Here is a 17,564-nt window from a genome sequence, read left to right on the forward strand (position 1 = left end):
TAGAAAGCACGAGAGGGAAGAGGGTCAGAGGGAGAAGCAGTCTCCCTGCTGAGCAGGAAACCCGATGTTGAACTCGATCCCAGGACTCCAGGATCATGACCTGAGCCGAAGGCCGTTGCTTAACCATCTGAGCCACCCAGGCGCCCTGACTGTAGATCTCTTTAGTTTACAGTTGGGAGAAACTTATTGATAAATTACATGAGCTGGGAGACATTGTTGAATTCCATCATGGCTAAAATAAGGAAAGCTTCATCCTAGAGAATGTGAAATTCCTTATATTATTTCATTTTTTTAAAAGATTTATTTATTTATTTACTTGAAAGAGAGAGAATGAGAGAGAGAGAGCACATGAGAGGGGGGAGGGTCAGAGGGAGAAGCGGGCTCCCTGCGCGGGACTCGATCCCGGGACTCCAGAATCATGACCTGAGCCAAAGGCAGTCGCTTAACCAACTGAGCCACCCAGGCGCCCTATATTATTTCATTTTTATGAGGAGCTGCCATTTGTGTCTTCTGTTTTTTGGAGGTTCATAGTTCTTTGGAACATTGCTTGTTTCCTGAGAGCTTTACTTCCTTATGTCATTTGCTCTGCAGTAGTCCTGTAAGTATTCTGATGATCACTCTGTGGCCTGCTCTCCCTTATTGTACTTTTTATTCTGTCCTGGGAGTATTTTGGGGAAGAACAGCTCTCCCTTCTATAGGAGCCATCTTTTGTTTCTATTTTGGATTGTAGGTCTTCTATTTCGGTTTCTTTTTTTTTTTTAAGATTTATTTATTTTAGAGAGAGAGAGCATGAGCATGGGGAGGGGCAGAGGGAGAGAGAGAATCTCAAGCAGACTCCCCGCTGAGCACAGAGCCTGACACTGGGCTCAGTCCCATTACCCTGACACTATGACCTTAGCCAAAATCAAGAGTCAGAGGCTTCACCGACTGAGCCACCCAGGTGCCCCCTATTCTGGTTTCTTAATCAGAATCTGTGAGTCTGCTGGTTTGCTGAAATTCTGTAATTTTGGGTGATTGATAGCATCCTTTCCTTGTTTCCATCAGTACAGACCTATTTTCCTTTTTCTCTTTACCTTTACTCATGTTTATTCTCTTTTCAGTGGGATTTTCCAGAAAGGGGATGGTAGATGCATGTGCTCAGTCTAAATAAATTTTATTTATTCAGCACTACTTAATATGTGTCGATAACATTCTAGATTCTGTGAATGAGACAGACAAATGGCATCCCAACTTTTATGGAGTTTATATTCTAATGGGGGATTGAGCATATAAGTAAATAACATAGTATTGGATTATAAAAAGTAATTTGAGCTGTAAGACTCAGGGGTAACCTATAAATCAACATTTGAAGTAAATAAGTGGTCTCATTAGAAGTTTTGGGATGTGAGCTCTAGGCAGAAGGATTAGCAAATGCTAAGGGGAGGAAAGGAACTTGTTTTATTAAAAGGAAGGCATGTCTGGAGTATAGTGAACAAAGTGTTGCAGTGTGAGAGAATATTGGAGAGAGAGGCAAATGTCAGGTCTTATAGACACTTGTAGTCTTTGGTAAGGAAATTTGACTTTATTTTTAAATACAATGAAAAGCTAATGAAAGATTTTAGAAGGGGAGCTATGCAGTTTGAATTTTTTAAAGATAATTTTGGCAGCTATGTAGGAAACGCATTTGGTTTGGATATTGCCCATAGAAGTAAAGTGATGAAGAAATTGTGGATATAGTACCTGTGGACATTTGTGATGATATAAGAAGCAGCAGGCTGAGTCCCAGATAATTACAAATTATTTGGCTTTTGCAACTGGGTAGTATTATTTACTAATATAATGAAGCTTTGGAAGAGGGAAAATCAAGAGTGATTTTTTGATACATTTGAAATGCTTGTAAGATACTAGAGTGAAGCTGTTGGGTAGGCAGTCTGGAACTTTGGGAAGAGGTCAGAGTTGAAAGTATAAATTTTGGAACCGTCATAAAGCATAGAGTGGAATGTTTGGATCTATGGATTATCTCGACAGAGTGTAAGTAAGAGAAGAGGGCTCAGGTCAGAGTCCTAGGGCTTTAATATTAAAGATGAGAAAGAACCTGGGGGAGAAGACACCAAAAGGAGATAAAGAGGAGTGTCTGGTGAGATGGGATACCTGGAAACCTGAAAATCAAGTGAAGAATAATTTAAGGAAAAGAGTAGTCATCTTTGTTGAATTTTTGAGAGATGGTATTAAGATGATCAGAGAGAGGTGCTGTTAGATTTGATAACAGAGATTTTTGTCCTTCTTGATCCGTTTCATTGAGTGGGCATCTGAATTGGAGTGGATTGATTAGTGAATGGGAGGTGAGAAATTGAAGGCAGAAAGTACAGATAGCTCTTTTTTGAGAAGTTTGCAGAGATGGGCGGGTAGCCGAAGGAACAAACCTAAATTCATTGTTGAACTTTAAAAGGCATACTGTAAAAAGCTTTACCTATCACTATTTCTTTCAGCTTTTTTTTTTTTTTTTTTTTTTTGAGAAATTCTAAGCATACACAAGACCAGAAGGAAAATGGCCACCCTGGCCCCATTTATACCGTTTACTCTTTCCCTTGCATAGTATTATTTTTTTTTTTTAAAGATTTTATTTATTTGACAGAGCACAAGCAGAGGGAGAGAGAGGGAGAAGCAGGCTCCCCGCTGAGCAAGGAGCCCGATGCGGGACTCCATCTCAGGACCCTGGGATCATGACTCGGGCCAAAGGCAGCCGCTTAACTGACTGAGCCATCTAGGTGTCCCTCTTGCATGTTATTTTTAGGCAAATCTCATATAATTTGTTATAAATGTTTCATTATATGTTTCTAAAAGATAGACTTTTAAAAATATAAGCACAATTAAAATTAACAATAATTCCTTAATATTAAATACCCAACTGGTGTTGACGTTTTCAGGTTTCTCATAAAAACTTTTTTAAAAAGTTATAAAAAGGGTGCCTGGGTGGCTCAGATGGTTGAGCATCTGCCTTCGGCTCAGGTCATCGAGTCCCGCATTGGGCTCCCTGCTCAGCGGGGAGCCTACTTCTCCCTCTGCCCCTCTCTGTCTCTGTCTCTTTTGAATAAATAAATAAAATCTTTAAAAAAAATTAAAAAGTTTTAAAAAACAGATTATGTAAGGTCCACACATTACGTATGGGCAGTCTTTTTTAGCTCTCTTTTATCTATTGTTTCTTTTTTTTTTGCAAATTGTATGTTGAAGAAGCTACCACACGTACATCTGGATGTGCTATTTGGGTCTTCATGGTGTAGGAATGTAGGACGACACATTCCTCCAGGGACTTTTATTTTTCCTGTAAATTGTAATTTGGATTCAAAGGCTTGATGGGATTTGATTTTCTTGACAAGACTACTTAATAGTTAGGTATTCTGTCAGGTGACACATAAAGTCTGCTTGTCTCTGTTTTTGTAATGTTAGCAGCTATTTATGTTCAACACTTACATCCTTTAGTTCATTTCTGGTTGAAAATGGTGATACTTGGGGTGCCTGGGTGGCTCAGTTGGTTAAGCATCTGCCTTTGGCTCAGGTCATGATCCTGGGTTCCTGGGATTGAGCTCCACGTTGGGCTCCCTGCTCAGTGGGGAGCTTGCTTCTCCCTCTGCCTCTACCCCTCTCTCCCACTCGTGCTCACTTGCTCGCTTTCTCAAATAAATAAAATCTTTAAGAAAAATGGTGATACTTTGATTTTATCATCCTTCATTTTTTAGCCACGGTAATTCTTAAATTAGAAACTTCTCTTTATCTGTCCTTTGGTTACCCAGTGAGTGGTACAGTTTGAATAGAAAAGGCAGGATAAATGCTTTATTCTTTCTATTCTATTTAAGCTTTCAAAATAGGGAGTTGGTTCTTTAGCGTCTTCCTATGGTGGCCACGTAGTTTTTGCTTGTGTTTTTTTAATTTAATGTCATGTACTCGTAATATTAAGTATATTTGATGTTCCAATTTATTATTATAGTTACTATTTGTGTTGATGCTCGAACTGTCGTAAAGTGGCCAGGGGGAGCCTTTTCAAGTTAGCCCTTTAGTCCTTCAACAAGACCCTGGTTGTCTTTGATAACTTCCTTGCAATCTGGAATAATTAAGTGTTCTTGCATCATCTGGTATACGTCTGAGATGAGAATTAACTAATTCTCTAAGGGTACAGTATTTAAAAATAACCATTACCATTTTACTTAAGTTTTTTTTTTTTTTAATTTTACACTAGCCTATTAAGCATACTTATATTACAGTCTTTTAAATTGTTCCCTTCTTGGGATATGAATTTTATCCATTTTGGCCCTTTACCATTGTGGTTTTATGTATTTGGGGAATTCTCTTTGTTGCTTTTGAGTTCATGACCTGAGGTATGTATTAAAGCAAGTTTTTTTTGTTTTTGTTTTTTTTAATTTGTTGTTTGCCTTATCCAACATTTTGAATTGTTTGGAGTGAGAAGGATGGCTTCTTGGCATTAATTAAATCACCATATTGAGTAAAGTTCCTCTTTTGCTATTCCATTTAGGGATCTGCATGCTCTGAGAATGTCAGAATTGATCTCATCTGTGGCTAAAGTGAAAACTACTTATTACTTCCCTAGTGTTTTTATATTTTCTGTGGATGTTTTCTGTTTGCTTTTTATTGGTAACCTTAACGTATTATGACTAAGGTCAGTTTTGCTTCTGTATATTTGACATATTTCAGTCTATAATTTGAGTAGGGGGCAAAAAGGAATGGAATTTTTTTTTCCTTTTCTAATACTTCACCATTTTTAGCTTGGAAGCAGAGAGAAGGAAAAAGGCAGAAAGATCGCTGTGAAATTGTGTGAACATGTAGGGGCTGAAATTAAAGGTGCCAAATAAAAAAACTGGTCTTGTTACAATTCTTCCTACCTCATGAGTTAATGAGGATCTGTATTCTGTTGAATTTCTTTTTTTCCTGTGTGGGTGTGAGGAACGTAGATGTTATGGTTGTAGTTTTATAAAATATGCCAGGCAGCAAAAACTCTAGTGCTATTTAGAAAGAAAAAGAAGACAATGAGAACTTGGGCAAACAGTTCTGGCTAAGCCCTAAAATATATCACTTTTATTCATCCATACAGAAAACAAGCATGAGGCCAAGAGGAGGCGAACAGAGAGAGTTAGGCGAGAGAAGATAAATTCTACAGTAAATAAGGATTTAGAAAACAGAAAGAGGTCTCGAAGTAACAGCCATTCAGATCATATCAGACGAGGAAGAGGAAGACCTAAAACTGCATCTGCCAAAAAACATGAGGAAGAAAGAGGTATGAATAAATCCAAGCAGTTTTGTTTTTCAAGTATTAAATTTTTCTAGATCTTAATTAGATAGTAGTAAAGAAAGTGTTTGGTAGGCATTGAGCTCCTGGACTTAAAATCACAACTCATATTTTAGTTTGAAAACATTTCCTCCAGGGTAGATGCTTTTTTTTTTTTTTTAAATCACAGAATTTAATTCTTATTGAAAAGCTATAAAGGCTCAAATTAGGTAAAATTCACCTTGCTATAAACTGATGATAGTAGAGTTCAGAGATAATAATTTGTATATGACAACCTAGGGAAGCCTGTTAAAATGGTTGTTTTTTTGTTTGTTTTTAAAGATAAATCTGAGTTCTGTTACACTTATTTCAAACTGTTACACTATGAGTTTTAAAATTTACTACTGAAAGTATTCTTCAGTATGAATTTTTAAATTGCTCATTGTGTCCTCCCTGCTTTGAGGCAGCTTTTGGATAGTTAGGTAAATTCTTCTTGGTCCAAAATATATTCATATTTCTCCTTACAGATTTTCTCCTTTCTTCTGATAAGTAGTATGTCTACCAATAACTTGTTTTTAACACATTAACTAAAACTTCAGCTTCTCTTTTTATACATCTTCTAAAAAACCTTTTATCATGGAAAATTTCAAAGATGACACAAGAGTAGAGAGACTAGGATAATGAATCCCTGTATGGCCATGAATGAATATCTTTTGCAATTGAGACTTTTAAGTCTGTAATTAATGGAAAAAAGGGATGGTTGCTCTTTATAATTACTTAAAAACATCTATCAAAATAATTTCATCTTCAGTGAAATGCGTTTATAATTTCTTATCTTGTTGGTGAGTTATGCTTTGCTTTTTCAGGCATTCAGTTTTAGATATTCAAGCATAAGTGTAAATTTCTCTTATTTTAGACATTGAGAATTTTTTTTAACCTGTTTACCATTTCTCTCTGCTTTGTATGCTTTTATTTCAATAAAGTTATGACTTAGGGAAAATAACTTCACTGGTATAGCTGTCTTTAGCTTTTTCAGAGTTAATGGTGTCGTAGTATTGTATGGCTAAAGGAATAAGGCTTATATCATATTTGACTGTATTCTTTGAAGAATATTTAGATCTTCCTTAATTCCTTGGGTAATAGTACTCCATTTTCTTTTTCCTTCTCTTATGCTGCTCTTCCAGAGAGTTTGAGTTATTTTCTAAATTTGAATGTGTTTTTTAACATGGGATGATCAGAAAAATCTATGCTAAAAACTGCTTCAGCAGGGAAACTAGGCAAAGAGAAATCAACAAGAAAAAAACAAAAAACCCAGAGAAATACTGCTTGGCCCAGAAAACAGGACATTCTTTTCAGTTGAAGTAAAGGGAATATAACCCAAAGAATGGAGAAGGAATGCTTCTGGTGGTGAGTGAGAGGAGATGAGCAAACAGATAATGACAGTCTTTTAGTTGGGGAAATGAAATCTAGATAGCTGTTCTAGGAATCTGTATGTGCAGGTCTGAACTTTTAAGAAAAGAATTTAGTTAGCTATCATTTTTTTTCCAGATATTTTGAGCTTATTAATAGAAAAGTTTTAAGCTATTTCTAGAGTAAGATACACTTTTGATTTATTTTTAATACAAACAGGAAGGTGCTCAAAGCAATTTTTGTAGAATAAACTGGAATCTTTTCATGTAGGCCATAGGGGCGGGGTAGGGAAGAGGTCAGTAGACTTTGTGTAAAGAATCAAGTAATAAATATTTTAGGCTTTGTGGGCCATACAGCCTTCTGTTGCTGCTACTCGGCCCTGTCATTGTAGCTGGAGAGCAGCCATAGACAATATGTAAATAAATGGGCCTGGCTGTGTTCCAGTAAGACTTTATAAAAACAGGTGGCAGGCCAGATTTGACCTTGGGCTGTATTTTAACAACCCTTGAGGCAAACCATGTTCCCGAAATATAATATGGATAAGAAATATGAACTTTTGAAATCTCTATGTGTTTTAGAATAGGCTTCTTTCATATGCTTCTTAGTATTAACTAGCTATTTACTGTAATTCAGTTTTTATTGATTTCTTGCTCGTAGGGTACTTGAAAACTTTGAAGCAAGCTTTACCTTTTGTAAGGACAGTTTATAAAAAACACATTTTTTATTGACTTTGTTTTCTATATTTTGAAAAAGAATAGGAAGAAGAAAGAATGGAAAAGGAAAGCTTGTTAGACATCTAGATAGCAAAATATTTTTATACAATCATAAAAACAAACCATTAAACTTAAAAATTTTGGTTGGTTTAAGATAAGTTTTCATTTTATATGAGGGGAGTATGATTATTTTGAATATTAGTAAGGTAGGAGTGACATTTAGATTAAAATATAATGGGCAATTCTGAATATCTTATTAACGAACGTACAAGATTTATGTAGAGTTCATGTTCAAGTTGGTAGATTGAATAACCACACCATGCTCTCCATCATCCTCAAATCCTAGTAATATTATAGTAAAGGGATTTTTTTTTTTAAAGGACCAAATTTCACAAGGACAAGGAATGGGAAAAGCAGCAGAATTCTAGAAAGTGATGACTGCTTTAGTAGACCCATGAAATCTAAACTGTTAGCCCCTTTGGGAAAAAATAATAAAAAGCTGGTTTTTATTACACAGCTGCCTTAAGGTCAGGAATTTGTGCATCAGTTATGTCTGGAAGTGTAGAGGTGAAGGTGAGGCTAAAAATGAGATTGTTTGGAAGTCTGTTTCTTAATGGCCTGCTAGGGCTGTTTACCTCATTTTTCCCTCCTTCCAAATTTATCCTTTCAAAAAGAAAACAAAACAGAGTCTCTGATTTAATGGAACACCAGGTGTCATTGAGGGCAGGGATACTATATTGAGATCAGGAAGATTACATGAAAATTTGGAGATAGTAAATACTGACTTCTGTGGTCAGGGTTGGATCTTCGAGGTAGGAGATTAGCAGTATCTTCTCTAGAAAATCTGAAAAACCCAAGAGAAAGGGCCTAATATAAGGAACTTTCATTAGGGATTTCACAAATGGCCCAGTCAGATCATCCTAAATTGGTGATCACAGTCAAGCTCCACAAATATGTATGAGCTTATCATCTTTTTGGATCCCGTTCTTAAATATGAGCATATTATCAAGAATTACTCAGATATATAGAAGAAAGCATCTATATGAAAGGCTAAGACCTTGAAACAACAGGGAAGAAACAATAACTTGGATAAAACAGGATTTTGCAGGAAAGAGAAAAACTTAAAACTATTGTTAATTGGTTTTAGCAAGAGAAGATATAGTCATGAAACAAGAACAAGATGATATTTAAATGGAAAAGCAGGTGTCAAAAAAGTACCTAGAAAATGAACTTTAAAATACAAATCTAAAAAAATATGTGTGTGTATAAAGATTGCAGAAATGAAAAACTTTAACAGGTTTATTGACAGAATTAAAGAATTGTACCAGAAGGCAGAGAAATAAAAAAGAGATGAAAGGGACACCTGGATGGCTCAGTCGGTTAAGTGTCCGACTCTTGATTTCGGCTCACGTCACGATCTCAGGGTGGTGAGATTGAGCCCCATGTCAGGCTCTGTGCTGAGCGTGGGAAGCCTGCTTAGGATTCTCTTTCTCCCTCTCTCTAGGAAAGAAAGAGAGGGAGAAAGAAAAAAAAAAGAAAAAATAGAATGGGAAAGATAAGAAATTTAGAGGACCAGTTTGAAGTCAACATCTATAAATAACTGATGTTCCACAAAGGAACATAGAAGATGGAGGAGAAGGAAGTCATCGATGAAATAATTCAAGAAATTTTTCCAAACCTGAAGGACATTGAAATGGTCCACCAAATTCCCAGACCAGTGGATGGTTAAAAGTAGAGATTATGCCGAAGCCTATCATCATAAATCCTGTCTCTTTGGTTAAAGGGAAACTCCTTCAACTACTCAGGGAAGAAATAGCGAGAAAAGAAAGTGGTATTTGGAATTAATACAGTGGAATAGTACACAGCAAGGAACAAACTACTCATATATGAACAGAAAGAATCAGTGAATTTTAAAAACATGTTGAATGAAAGAAGCTAGACACAAAACAGTTCATGCTAGATGATGCCATTTATATGAAGTCCAAGAACAGGCAAATGAATCTGTGGTGATATAATCAGAACAGAGGTGGGGAGGAATTGACTGGAAAGGAGCATGAGGAATTTCCTGTATCTTGATTGTGGTGTGGGTTACATAGATGTATATTTTGTCAAAACTCATCCAATTGTACTTTAAGGTCTGTGTATTTCACTGTATGTAAATTTAACAATAATGTTTTAAATAGCTGTAAAAAAAAAGGTATTGGCTCTTTTTAAAACAGTGGCACCACTAGTTGGAAGCCAATTTTTTGCCTTTGTACTACTCAGGAAATCTATGAGTGTTTAGTCAGCTACACTATGAATTAGCATGGAGGTAGATTAATGACACTTTCTAACATTCAGGGTCTCAAAAAATTTGCTACCTGTACTCCCTTTCTCAGGAAGCTACTACAAGATACCTGGCATCAAAAGGAAGAAGTAAACCAAGAAAGTGTCCTGGGATCCAGGACACAGGGTCCAACTCAAGAGAAAAGATGTTTATATCCAGTATGATGTTGAAGAGAGATCTTGGTGATAATTGTGTAGCAGGTTTAGAAATCAACCATTTCAGATTGAGTAGAAGACTTGGAGAGACTTATTCAAGAAGTTAAAATTGATATAATATCTAGTATGTGTAAACATTCTGAAAGATCTGTACAACTCATTAGTAATGAAAACTAAGCTGATGGAGAAAGAATCTCAGGAAAAAAACAATGTGCAGGAAAAGTGAAATCATTTACATAGAAGAATAATGTAAACATTGAATATTGATCTCACCTAAATTGTGATGTAATTGTAATGGGAAGATGGGATAGGAAGAGTACAGGGCTTAAGATGTGTAAAACAATAAAATACTAACTTTTCATGGTGGAAGGTTAATTAATAATGCCTAAAACCAAGAAGTGGACATAAAAATGTTGCTTAGGTAAAAAATGAAAAGAAACAACTGAAAAAAAGTAGTTGCACTTGGAGTATGGGAAACGTGCATGGGGGAAGGAGGACTTCCGTATTTTGTAACAAGTTGAATAAAAACGATTTGACTCTATATATTTAACTTTGATTAAAAAGTCAAAACAAAACAAAAAAAATAGACAAAAGTACGATCGTAGAAGAGCCTGAAAAAAGAAGTTGGCAGAATACACAAAGATGTTTATTGTGATTTTAGCTGGCTCTGGGATAATATAGATGGGTTTTATCTTCTTTTTTGTTTTTCTGTACTTTTCAATTTTCTACCACGAACTTGGATTGCATTTGTAATCAGGAGGGCGAAAAATAGAATTAAATGTTGGTTATTCTTATTTTCTATAGCAGGGCTAAGGTAAAGAAGTTAATATATTCATAAAGGCACTATTGGTGTTCAGAAGGGACCATTTTTAGGGTGAGAAAATTCATTTTGATTGGACAATAAGCTCATCCTAGTGAAGAGAAAAATATTTGAGATTTTTAAGAAATGATATAGATATTATAGACGGTGTGTATAGAGATATATATATATATATACAGTTTCCATTTAGTTTATGGCATTTCAATAACTCCTTTGTGTCATTTTAAAAAATTTCAGTTTAGTAGCATGATACTGTATAACAAGTAATATATGTTGTTAGTATTATGTATATTTATTGTCATCTAAAGAGATACTTGAAAGCCTCAAGTATTTTTTAATTACCACATTTACATTAAGCTTTCTCTTTTTCTTTTAACAGAGAAACAGGAAAAGGAAATTGACATCTATGCTAACCTCTCTGATGAAAAGGCTTTCGTGTTTTCAGTCGCCTTGGCAGAAATAAATAGAAAAATTATCAATCAAAGACTTATTCTCTGATATTTGCCTGCAAAATATGTTGAAACTGTCTTCAGGATTACATCAGCAAATTCTCAAACAGTTGTGGACTCTCAGGAGCATTCTGACTGCATCAATAAGGGCCACTGATTGTTTTTTTTTCCCTGTCTTTAGCCTGTGCCACACTTTGGGAGCAAAGCTGTAGGCTTGGACTGTTCTGGGATTTCCTTGTTTACCAAGGAGTATTGTCAGTGTTTTGTGTTTGGGATATAAGTAAGTATATTTACCAAAAACAAAAAAATAAAAAACAATGGATGGCTATTAAAGGATAAAGGAATAGAGGTGAGAGTGGAAGAATGAAAACTAGGGAAATAAAATGCTTGATAGTTTTCAGGTTTGCCACCAGAGATGCAATATTTTAAGTACTTTGAGAAAGTGACTTTTAAAAATATTATATTTCAGATTTTCAGCACTAACAGATTACATATATACAGTTCATTTACTTTTAATAAATTGGCAATTGATATTTTATTGAATGGGGAATTAAGAATATAAACTGTACATTTTGTCTTAAATTGATTTTTTTTTCTTGGCCTTTATTTTTATGACTTAAGGTATGAGTTATATTTTGGGAGATACTTTCTAGACATTTGGGAAGTTTGGGTGCTATATGAAGAAAAACATTTAAGGATATATCATACTTCAGATACAAACATCTTGTTTTCTTGAATGTAATTTATTTATTGGTTAAAAATACCTTTTCTGCTCTCAAGATGGTGCCTGTTAACCTAAACATAAAATATATTTATTACATACAAAATATTTCTTAGGTAGCCTCTTTTAAGCAGTAATGTTTTATCTGAATGGATGTTCATTTATACATACAGATAATTATTTAAATTGTTACTTAATCTCACTCTGGAAAAAAAATAAATCTTAATATTGAAACTAATAGATTAATAGTGTGGTATAAGTTTTTGTTCTATGAAGTTTGTGAAATATACTTAAATTCTTAATTTTTCTAGTAATAAGTGATAACTGTTTATAGTTGATTTATACTAAATGCTTTTGCATTTTTGTTTTTCAATTTAATATTAATATTCAAACTTGACAGTAATTTCCCTTATTTCAGGTACCCCCCACCCTCACCCCAGTGGCTGAATCTGTTTGGAAGTCCAGAAGCCTTATTAGGGAAGGTACTCATCAGATAGATTTAGCCTTAAGAGAATTTCCCTTTGAGTTTTGGTAGTTGCGTTGTCAGCTTCATCCTGCCTCTCTCATTACCTCTCAAAAAAAAAAAAAGATTCACATGTTGTCCTACTTCATCTAAATTGTAGCCAGCAGAGGGAGCTTAAGAGACTCTAGGCAGGAAGTAGAATTTTTTTTCCCCACAATCCTTGTATTTACCTATAGGTACTACTACAATTATCTTGTATGCATTTTAAAGCCCTAGTAATAAAGTTTATTCCCAAGAATGCTAATGTGATTTTTATCTTTGAAATATAAGAAAACTATTTTCATTTTGACAAGAAAATATAAAAATAATATCTAAAAATGCTTTTGAGTATGTCCTCAGAAAAAGGAAGAATAGCTTATGGAGTAGGCATCTCTATAAAGAACTATTGATGTCAGAGTCTATCCATTTAAAGCTGAAGACCCTTAGAGGAAAGTCGTGTTAGAATAGTCATGGATACAATACGGAAGGAGACGGTGATTAGGCTGGAACTTACCGTGTAAAGTAGTAATTTATTTCAGATGCTCATGATGTTAAATCATTGGCTTATTTAAAAAGTTCTTTGGTAGAGGGGCTAACTAGGCTTTCCCCTATTTGTGATATAACCTATTCAGGAAATTTCTCTAAAAATTGTGTTCTCTGATATTTTTATAAGCTATCTCATAAAGCTGAATTTGTCTAAGAATGTTGTAATCGTCTTGGAACATATTATTTGTCATTCATTGGTGTTGAAGAAACTGAGAGGTTGAGATGAGAGGTTTCTTATGAAACCTCTTAGATGTCCTAAGAGCATAATTATAATAATTTAATTACATAATCCAAAATTTGTTCTGCTTTAATACCTATAAATGATACGATTATTCAGAATGCCTTAAAATGATTCTATAATTAGATTAGGCCTGTTGAAGATATGTTCATTCTTAAATGTGAACAAGATTAAATGTATTTGGGAATTGTTAGGCTGAACTATACAAATTCGTATGTTTATCTCCCCACCCAATCCCATGTATTCCAAAATGTTTTGGGGGAGGCACTTAAGATTTTGAGATTTAATTTTGTTTTTTTAAACATGAACATTTCTTAAGTTTTTATGGGCAGAGAAGCCTTAGGTTACTATGTTCAATGTAAGGTATTTAAAAGTAAGGAAATACTGCAAATTATTTCTTCTGTAGAAATCAGTGGAAATGATAAACATCTTGAGACAGTTTATATTATGATGAAATAAAATTTAAAATTACAAAATGACTTAAAAATTTAGCCAGAGTAAATTGACACTTCTTGAAATTTCAAAAGTATTTTAAAAAATAATGCTCAGTATGTTGTGACATTTGTGGTGTTTCCTAAAAGTAATGTGTTTTTTCTGAAATAATTCAAATTGAAAAGTGTTTGACTTTCTAAACGCTGGTAATTGCATTTGATTCTCTAATTCTGACTGTAAAAATGTCTTAGTAATACATGTAATTTTTACTTTCAACCTGCGTATGTTTATCCTTTAAATTTGGAGAAGTTAAGCTCTTTGCATACTTTATATGAAAGTATTAATTGGGCACCTGGGTGGCTCAGTCGGTTGAGCGTCTGCGTTTGGCTCAGGTCGTGATCCCGGAGTCCCAGGATTGAGCCCCTCGTCAGGCTCCCTGCTCAGTGGGGAGTCTGCTTCTCCCTCTAACCCTCCCCCCTCTCATGCTTTCTCTCTCTCGATCTCTCTCTCACAAATGAATAAATAAAATCTTAGAAAAAAGTATTAATCAAATTTGTTTGCTTCTGCATACAAAAATATGTTCTATATAGAATTTTTAAATTTTTTGTGTTCAGTTTTTTTGTTTTCATCTTTGACTATTATTATAAGGCTTGTTTTTACATTTGGTGATACACACACATACACACACGTACACACCTATTTTACTTTTTCTAGTTATTTTGTGCTGTTTTAATCCACTTAGTTTATTAATAGTGTTCATTACTCAAAGATTACAACTATAATAATGAGTATCCTAACATAGAAAGCAAACTCTCTGGAATGAAAAGTATGAGACATATAGAGGCTCTAGGCTGGACTGGAATAATTCTTTTTACCATAGTCAAAAATTTTCCTTTTGTATTATTAAGGAATCTTTTACCCTCTTATTGTCAAGAGTGTCTCTCCCCTTCCCTTAATGTTTTATCAGTGTGTTTTTAAATTTCTTTCCCTTATTACACTGGCAAGAACCTCAGTACAATCTTTAAAAGTGAGAAGAGGAAGATACTTGCCCTGATGCCAGTTGTGGGAGAAACATACTCAGTCTTACACCATTAAGTATGATGTTAACTATAGGTTTTTGTGTTGTAGAATACCCCCCCTTTTTTTTAAAGATTTTATTTATGGGGCGCCTGGGTGGCTCAGTCGTTAAGCGTCTGCCTTCGGCTCAGATCATGATCCCAGGGTCCTGGGATCTAGGCCTGCATCGGGCTCTCTGCTCAGTGGGAAGCTTGCTTCTCCCTCTCCCACTCCCCCTGCTTGTGTTCCCTCTCTTGCTGTGTTTCTCTCTGTCAAACAAGTGAGAGAGGGAACACAAGCAGGGGGAGTGGGAGAAGGAGAAGCAGGTTTCCCGTGGAGCAGGGAGCCCGATGCGGGGCTCAATCCCAGGACCCTGGGATCATGACGTGAGCCGAAGGCAGACGCTTAACGACTGAGGCACCCAGATGCCCCTAGAATACCCCTTATTAAATGGAGGAAAATCCCTTTTCATTTGCTGAGGGTTTTTATTGTGAACATTTGTTAAATTTTGTCAGATGATTTTTTCACGTAAATTGAAAAGATTTTTTTTTCCTTTGGATTGTTAATATGGTGGGTCACATTGACTGATTTTTGATTAATGAAGCCAGCCTTGCATTTCTGATACAAATCTTACTTGGTTGTGTTGTGTTACTATTTTTATATACTGATGAATTCAACTTGAATTAATTTATCGAGGATTTTTGTCTACGTTCATAAGGTATATTGAATTGTAATGTTTTTGTAGTGTCTTTATCTGGTTTTGTAATTAGGTGATACTGGTTTCGTATAATGAGTTGGAAAGTATTCCATCTTTTTCTGCTTTCTTGAAGAGATTGTGTAGACTTATTGTTATTCTTTAGATGTTTGGTAGAAGTTGGCATTGAAATTATCAGGGCCTAGACATGTATTTCAAAAGGATTTTACTAAGAATTACATTAATAGTTACTGGATAATTTCAGTTATCTATTTCTATTTGGATGAGTTTTGGTAGTTGGCCAATTTCATTGAAGTTACGGAAATTATATGTAAAATTCCTTGTGGTATTCTCTTTTTTGTGTTTTAGGGGTCAGTGATATTTCTTCCTCCATTTTTTTGTTAAGACTTTATTAGAGAGAGAGAGAGCAGGGGGAGGGGGAGAAGCAGACTCCCTGCTGAGCAGGGAGCCTGACACGGGCCTTGATCCCAGGACGCTGAGATCATGACCTAAGTGGGAGGCAGATGCCCAACTGACTGAGCTACCCCAGACGCCCCTCTTCCTTCATTTTTGATACTAATAATTTGGGGTTTTTTTTTCAGTGTAAACTAGAGTTTATTTAATTGTATTCTTTTTCAAAGAACCAGCTTACAGTCTATTGCTACTTTTGTTATTATAAGTTTCAGTAATTTATGCTTTTTATTATTTCCTCCCTTTTGCTTGCTTTGGGTTTATTTTTATCTCTTTTTGTGGTTTCTTATGGTGGAAACTTAGATCATTGATTTGAGACTTTTCTAACAGAAGCATTTAATGCTCTAAGTTTGCTTTTAAACACTGTATCTTCTTTGTCACACAAATTTTTTTGTGTTATATTTTTATTCTTGTTCAGTTCAGAATATTTTCCAATATTCCTTGATATTTCTTCAATTTCCAAGCATTTGGAGGCTTTTCTAGTTATCTTTCTGTTGTTGATTTTCAGTTTAAATTCATTATCATCAGAGATCATATTTTATATGATTTCAGTTCTTTTAAAATTGTTAAGAGTTTGTTAGGACCTAAGATATGGTCTGTTTTGCTAAGTGTTCTGTGTGCACTTGAAAGAGTGTGGATTCTCCTAATACTGTTCAGTTCTGTGTCCTTGTTGATTTATTTTTTTAAAGATTTTATTTATTTATTAGAGAATGAGAAAGAGCATGAGTTGGGGGAGGGCCAAAGGGAGAAGCAGACTCCCTGATGAGCAGAGAGCCCCATGCAGGACTCGAACCTGGGACTCCAAGATCATGACCTGAGCCGAAGGCAGTCACCTAACCAACTATGAGCCACCCAGGCACCCTCCTTGCTGATTTTTCTACCAGTGTCATTACTGAAAGAGGAGTGTTGAAATCTCCAACTATAATAATGGATCTATTTCTCCTTTTAGTTCTGTTAGTTTTTGAAGCTCTGTTGTTTGGTACATAAATACCTAGGATTATTGTCTTTTGATTAGTGTTTGCGTGGTAAGTCTTTTCCATCATTTTATTTTATTTTTTAAAAGATTTTATTTATTTATTTGATTAAGAGAGACCACGAGCAGGGGGAGGGGCAGAGGAAGAAGGAGAAACAGACGCCCTGCTGAGCAGGGAGCCTGATGCAGGACACAGGACGGATTCTAGTACCCTGGGATCCTGACCTGAGCTGAAGGCAGCCACTTAACTGACTGAACCACCCAGGCATCCCATCCATCAGTTTACTTTTAACCTACCCTTGTCATTATATTTGAAGTCAATTTCTTGTGGAGAGCATATTCATGCTTTAATTTTTCTGACAATCTCAATATTTTACTTGGTTTATTTAGACTATGTATATGTTGGATTATATCTGCCATTTTATTACTCATTTTCTGTATGATTTCTCTTTTATATTTTCCCATTTCCCTTTTCCTACTCTCTTGGATTTCTTGAGCATTTTTTAGTATTTTATCTATTGTGATTTTTTTTACTATATCTGTATAGTTTTTTACTTTCTTAGGTATTATCCTAAACGAACTTTTACAGTTTACTTAAAATCAGTATTTTACCAATTCATGTGGAATATAGGTATCTTATCTCCATTTATATTCCTTTATCCTTTCCTTTTTCTGTCATAGTTGTCTTATAAAACCCACTGGACAGGGTTGTATATTTTGTTTGCAACTGTTGTACATATTTTTAAGAATTCAAGAGGAGAACAATCCATTACATATATCTGGATATTTGTCATATTTCTT

At 35.0% G+C, this 17,564-nt stretch overlaps 1 protein-coding gene across 4 annotated transcripts in view; it reads left to right on the forward strand.

Annotated features, from left to right (window-relative positions):
- C17H16orf87 (chromosome 17 C16orf87 homolog) overlaps positions 1 to 17,564 on the forward strand; it is a 44,146-nt gene that overhangs the window by 17,313 nt on the left and 9,269 nt on the right. The window contains exons 3-5 of one of the 4 annotated variants that reach the window (XR_004819747.1): positions 5,084 to 5,266; positions 11,061 to 11,410; positions 12,270 to 12,333. Coding sequence is in view for 2 of the 4 variants with exons in the window: in XM_027620163.2 (XP_027475964.1) it covers positions 5,084 to 5,266; positions 11,061 to 11,179 (302 nt within the window). In the remaining 2 variants the exon portion in view is untranslated. Of the gene's footprint in view, positions 1 to 5,083; positions 5,267 to 11,060; positions 13,846 to 17,564 lie in introns of those variants that run through there. The other 3 variants (XR_004819746.1, XM_027620163.2, XM_027620164.2) reach the window with 3 other exon arrangements.

This window comes from Zalophus californianus, chromosome 17 (genome assembly GCF_009762305.2).
Source record: "Zalophus californianus isolate mZalCal1 chromosome 17, mZalCal1.pri.v2, whole genome shotgun sequence".
Taxonomy (NCBI): domain Eukaryota; kingdom Metazoa; phylum Chordata; class Mammalia; order Carnivora; family Otariidae; genus Zalophus; species Zalophus californianus.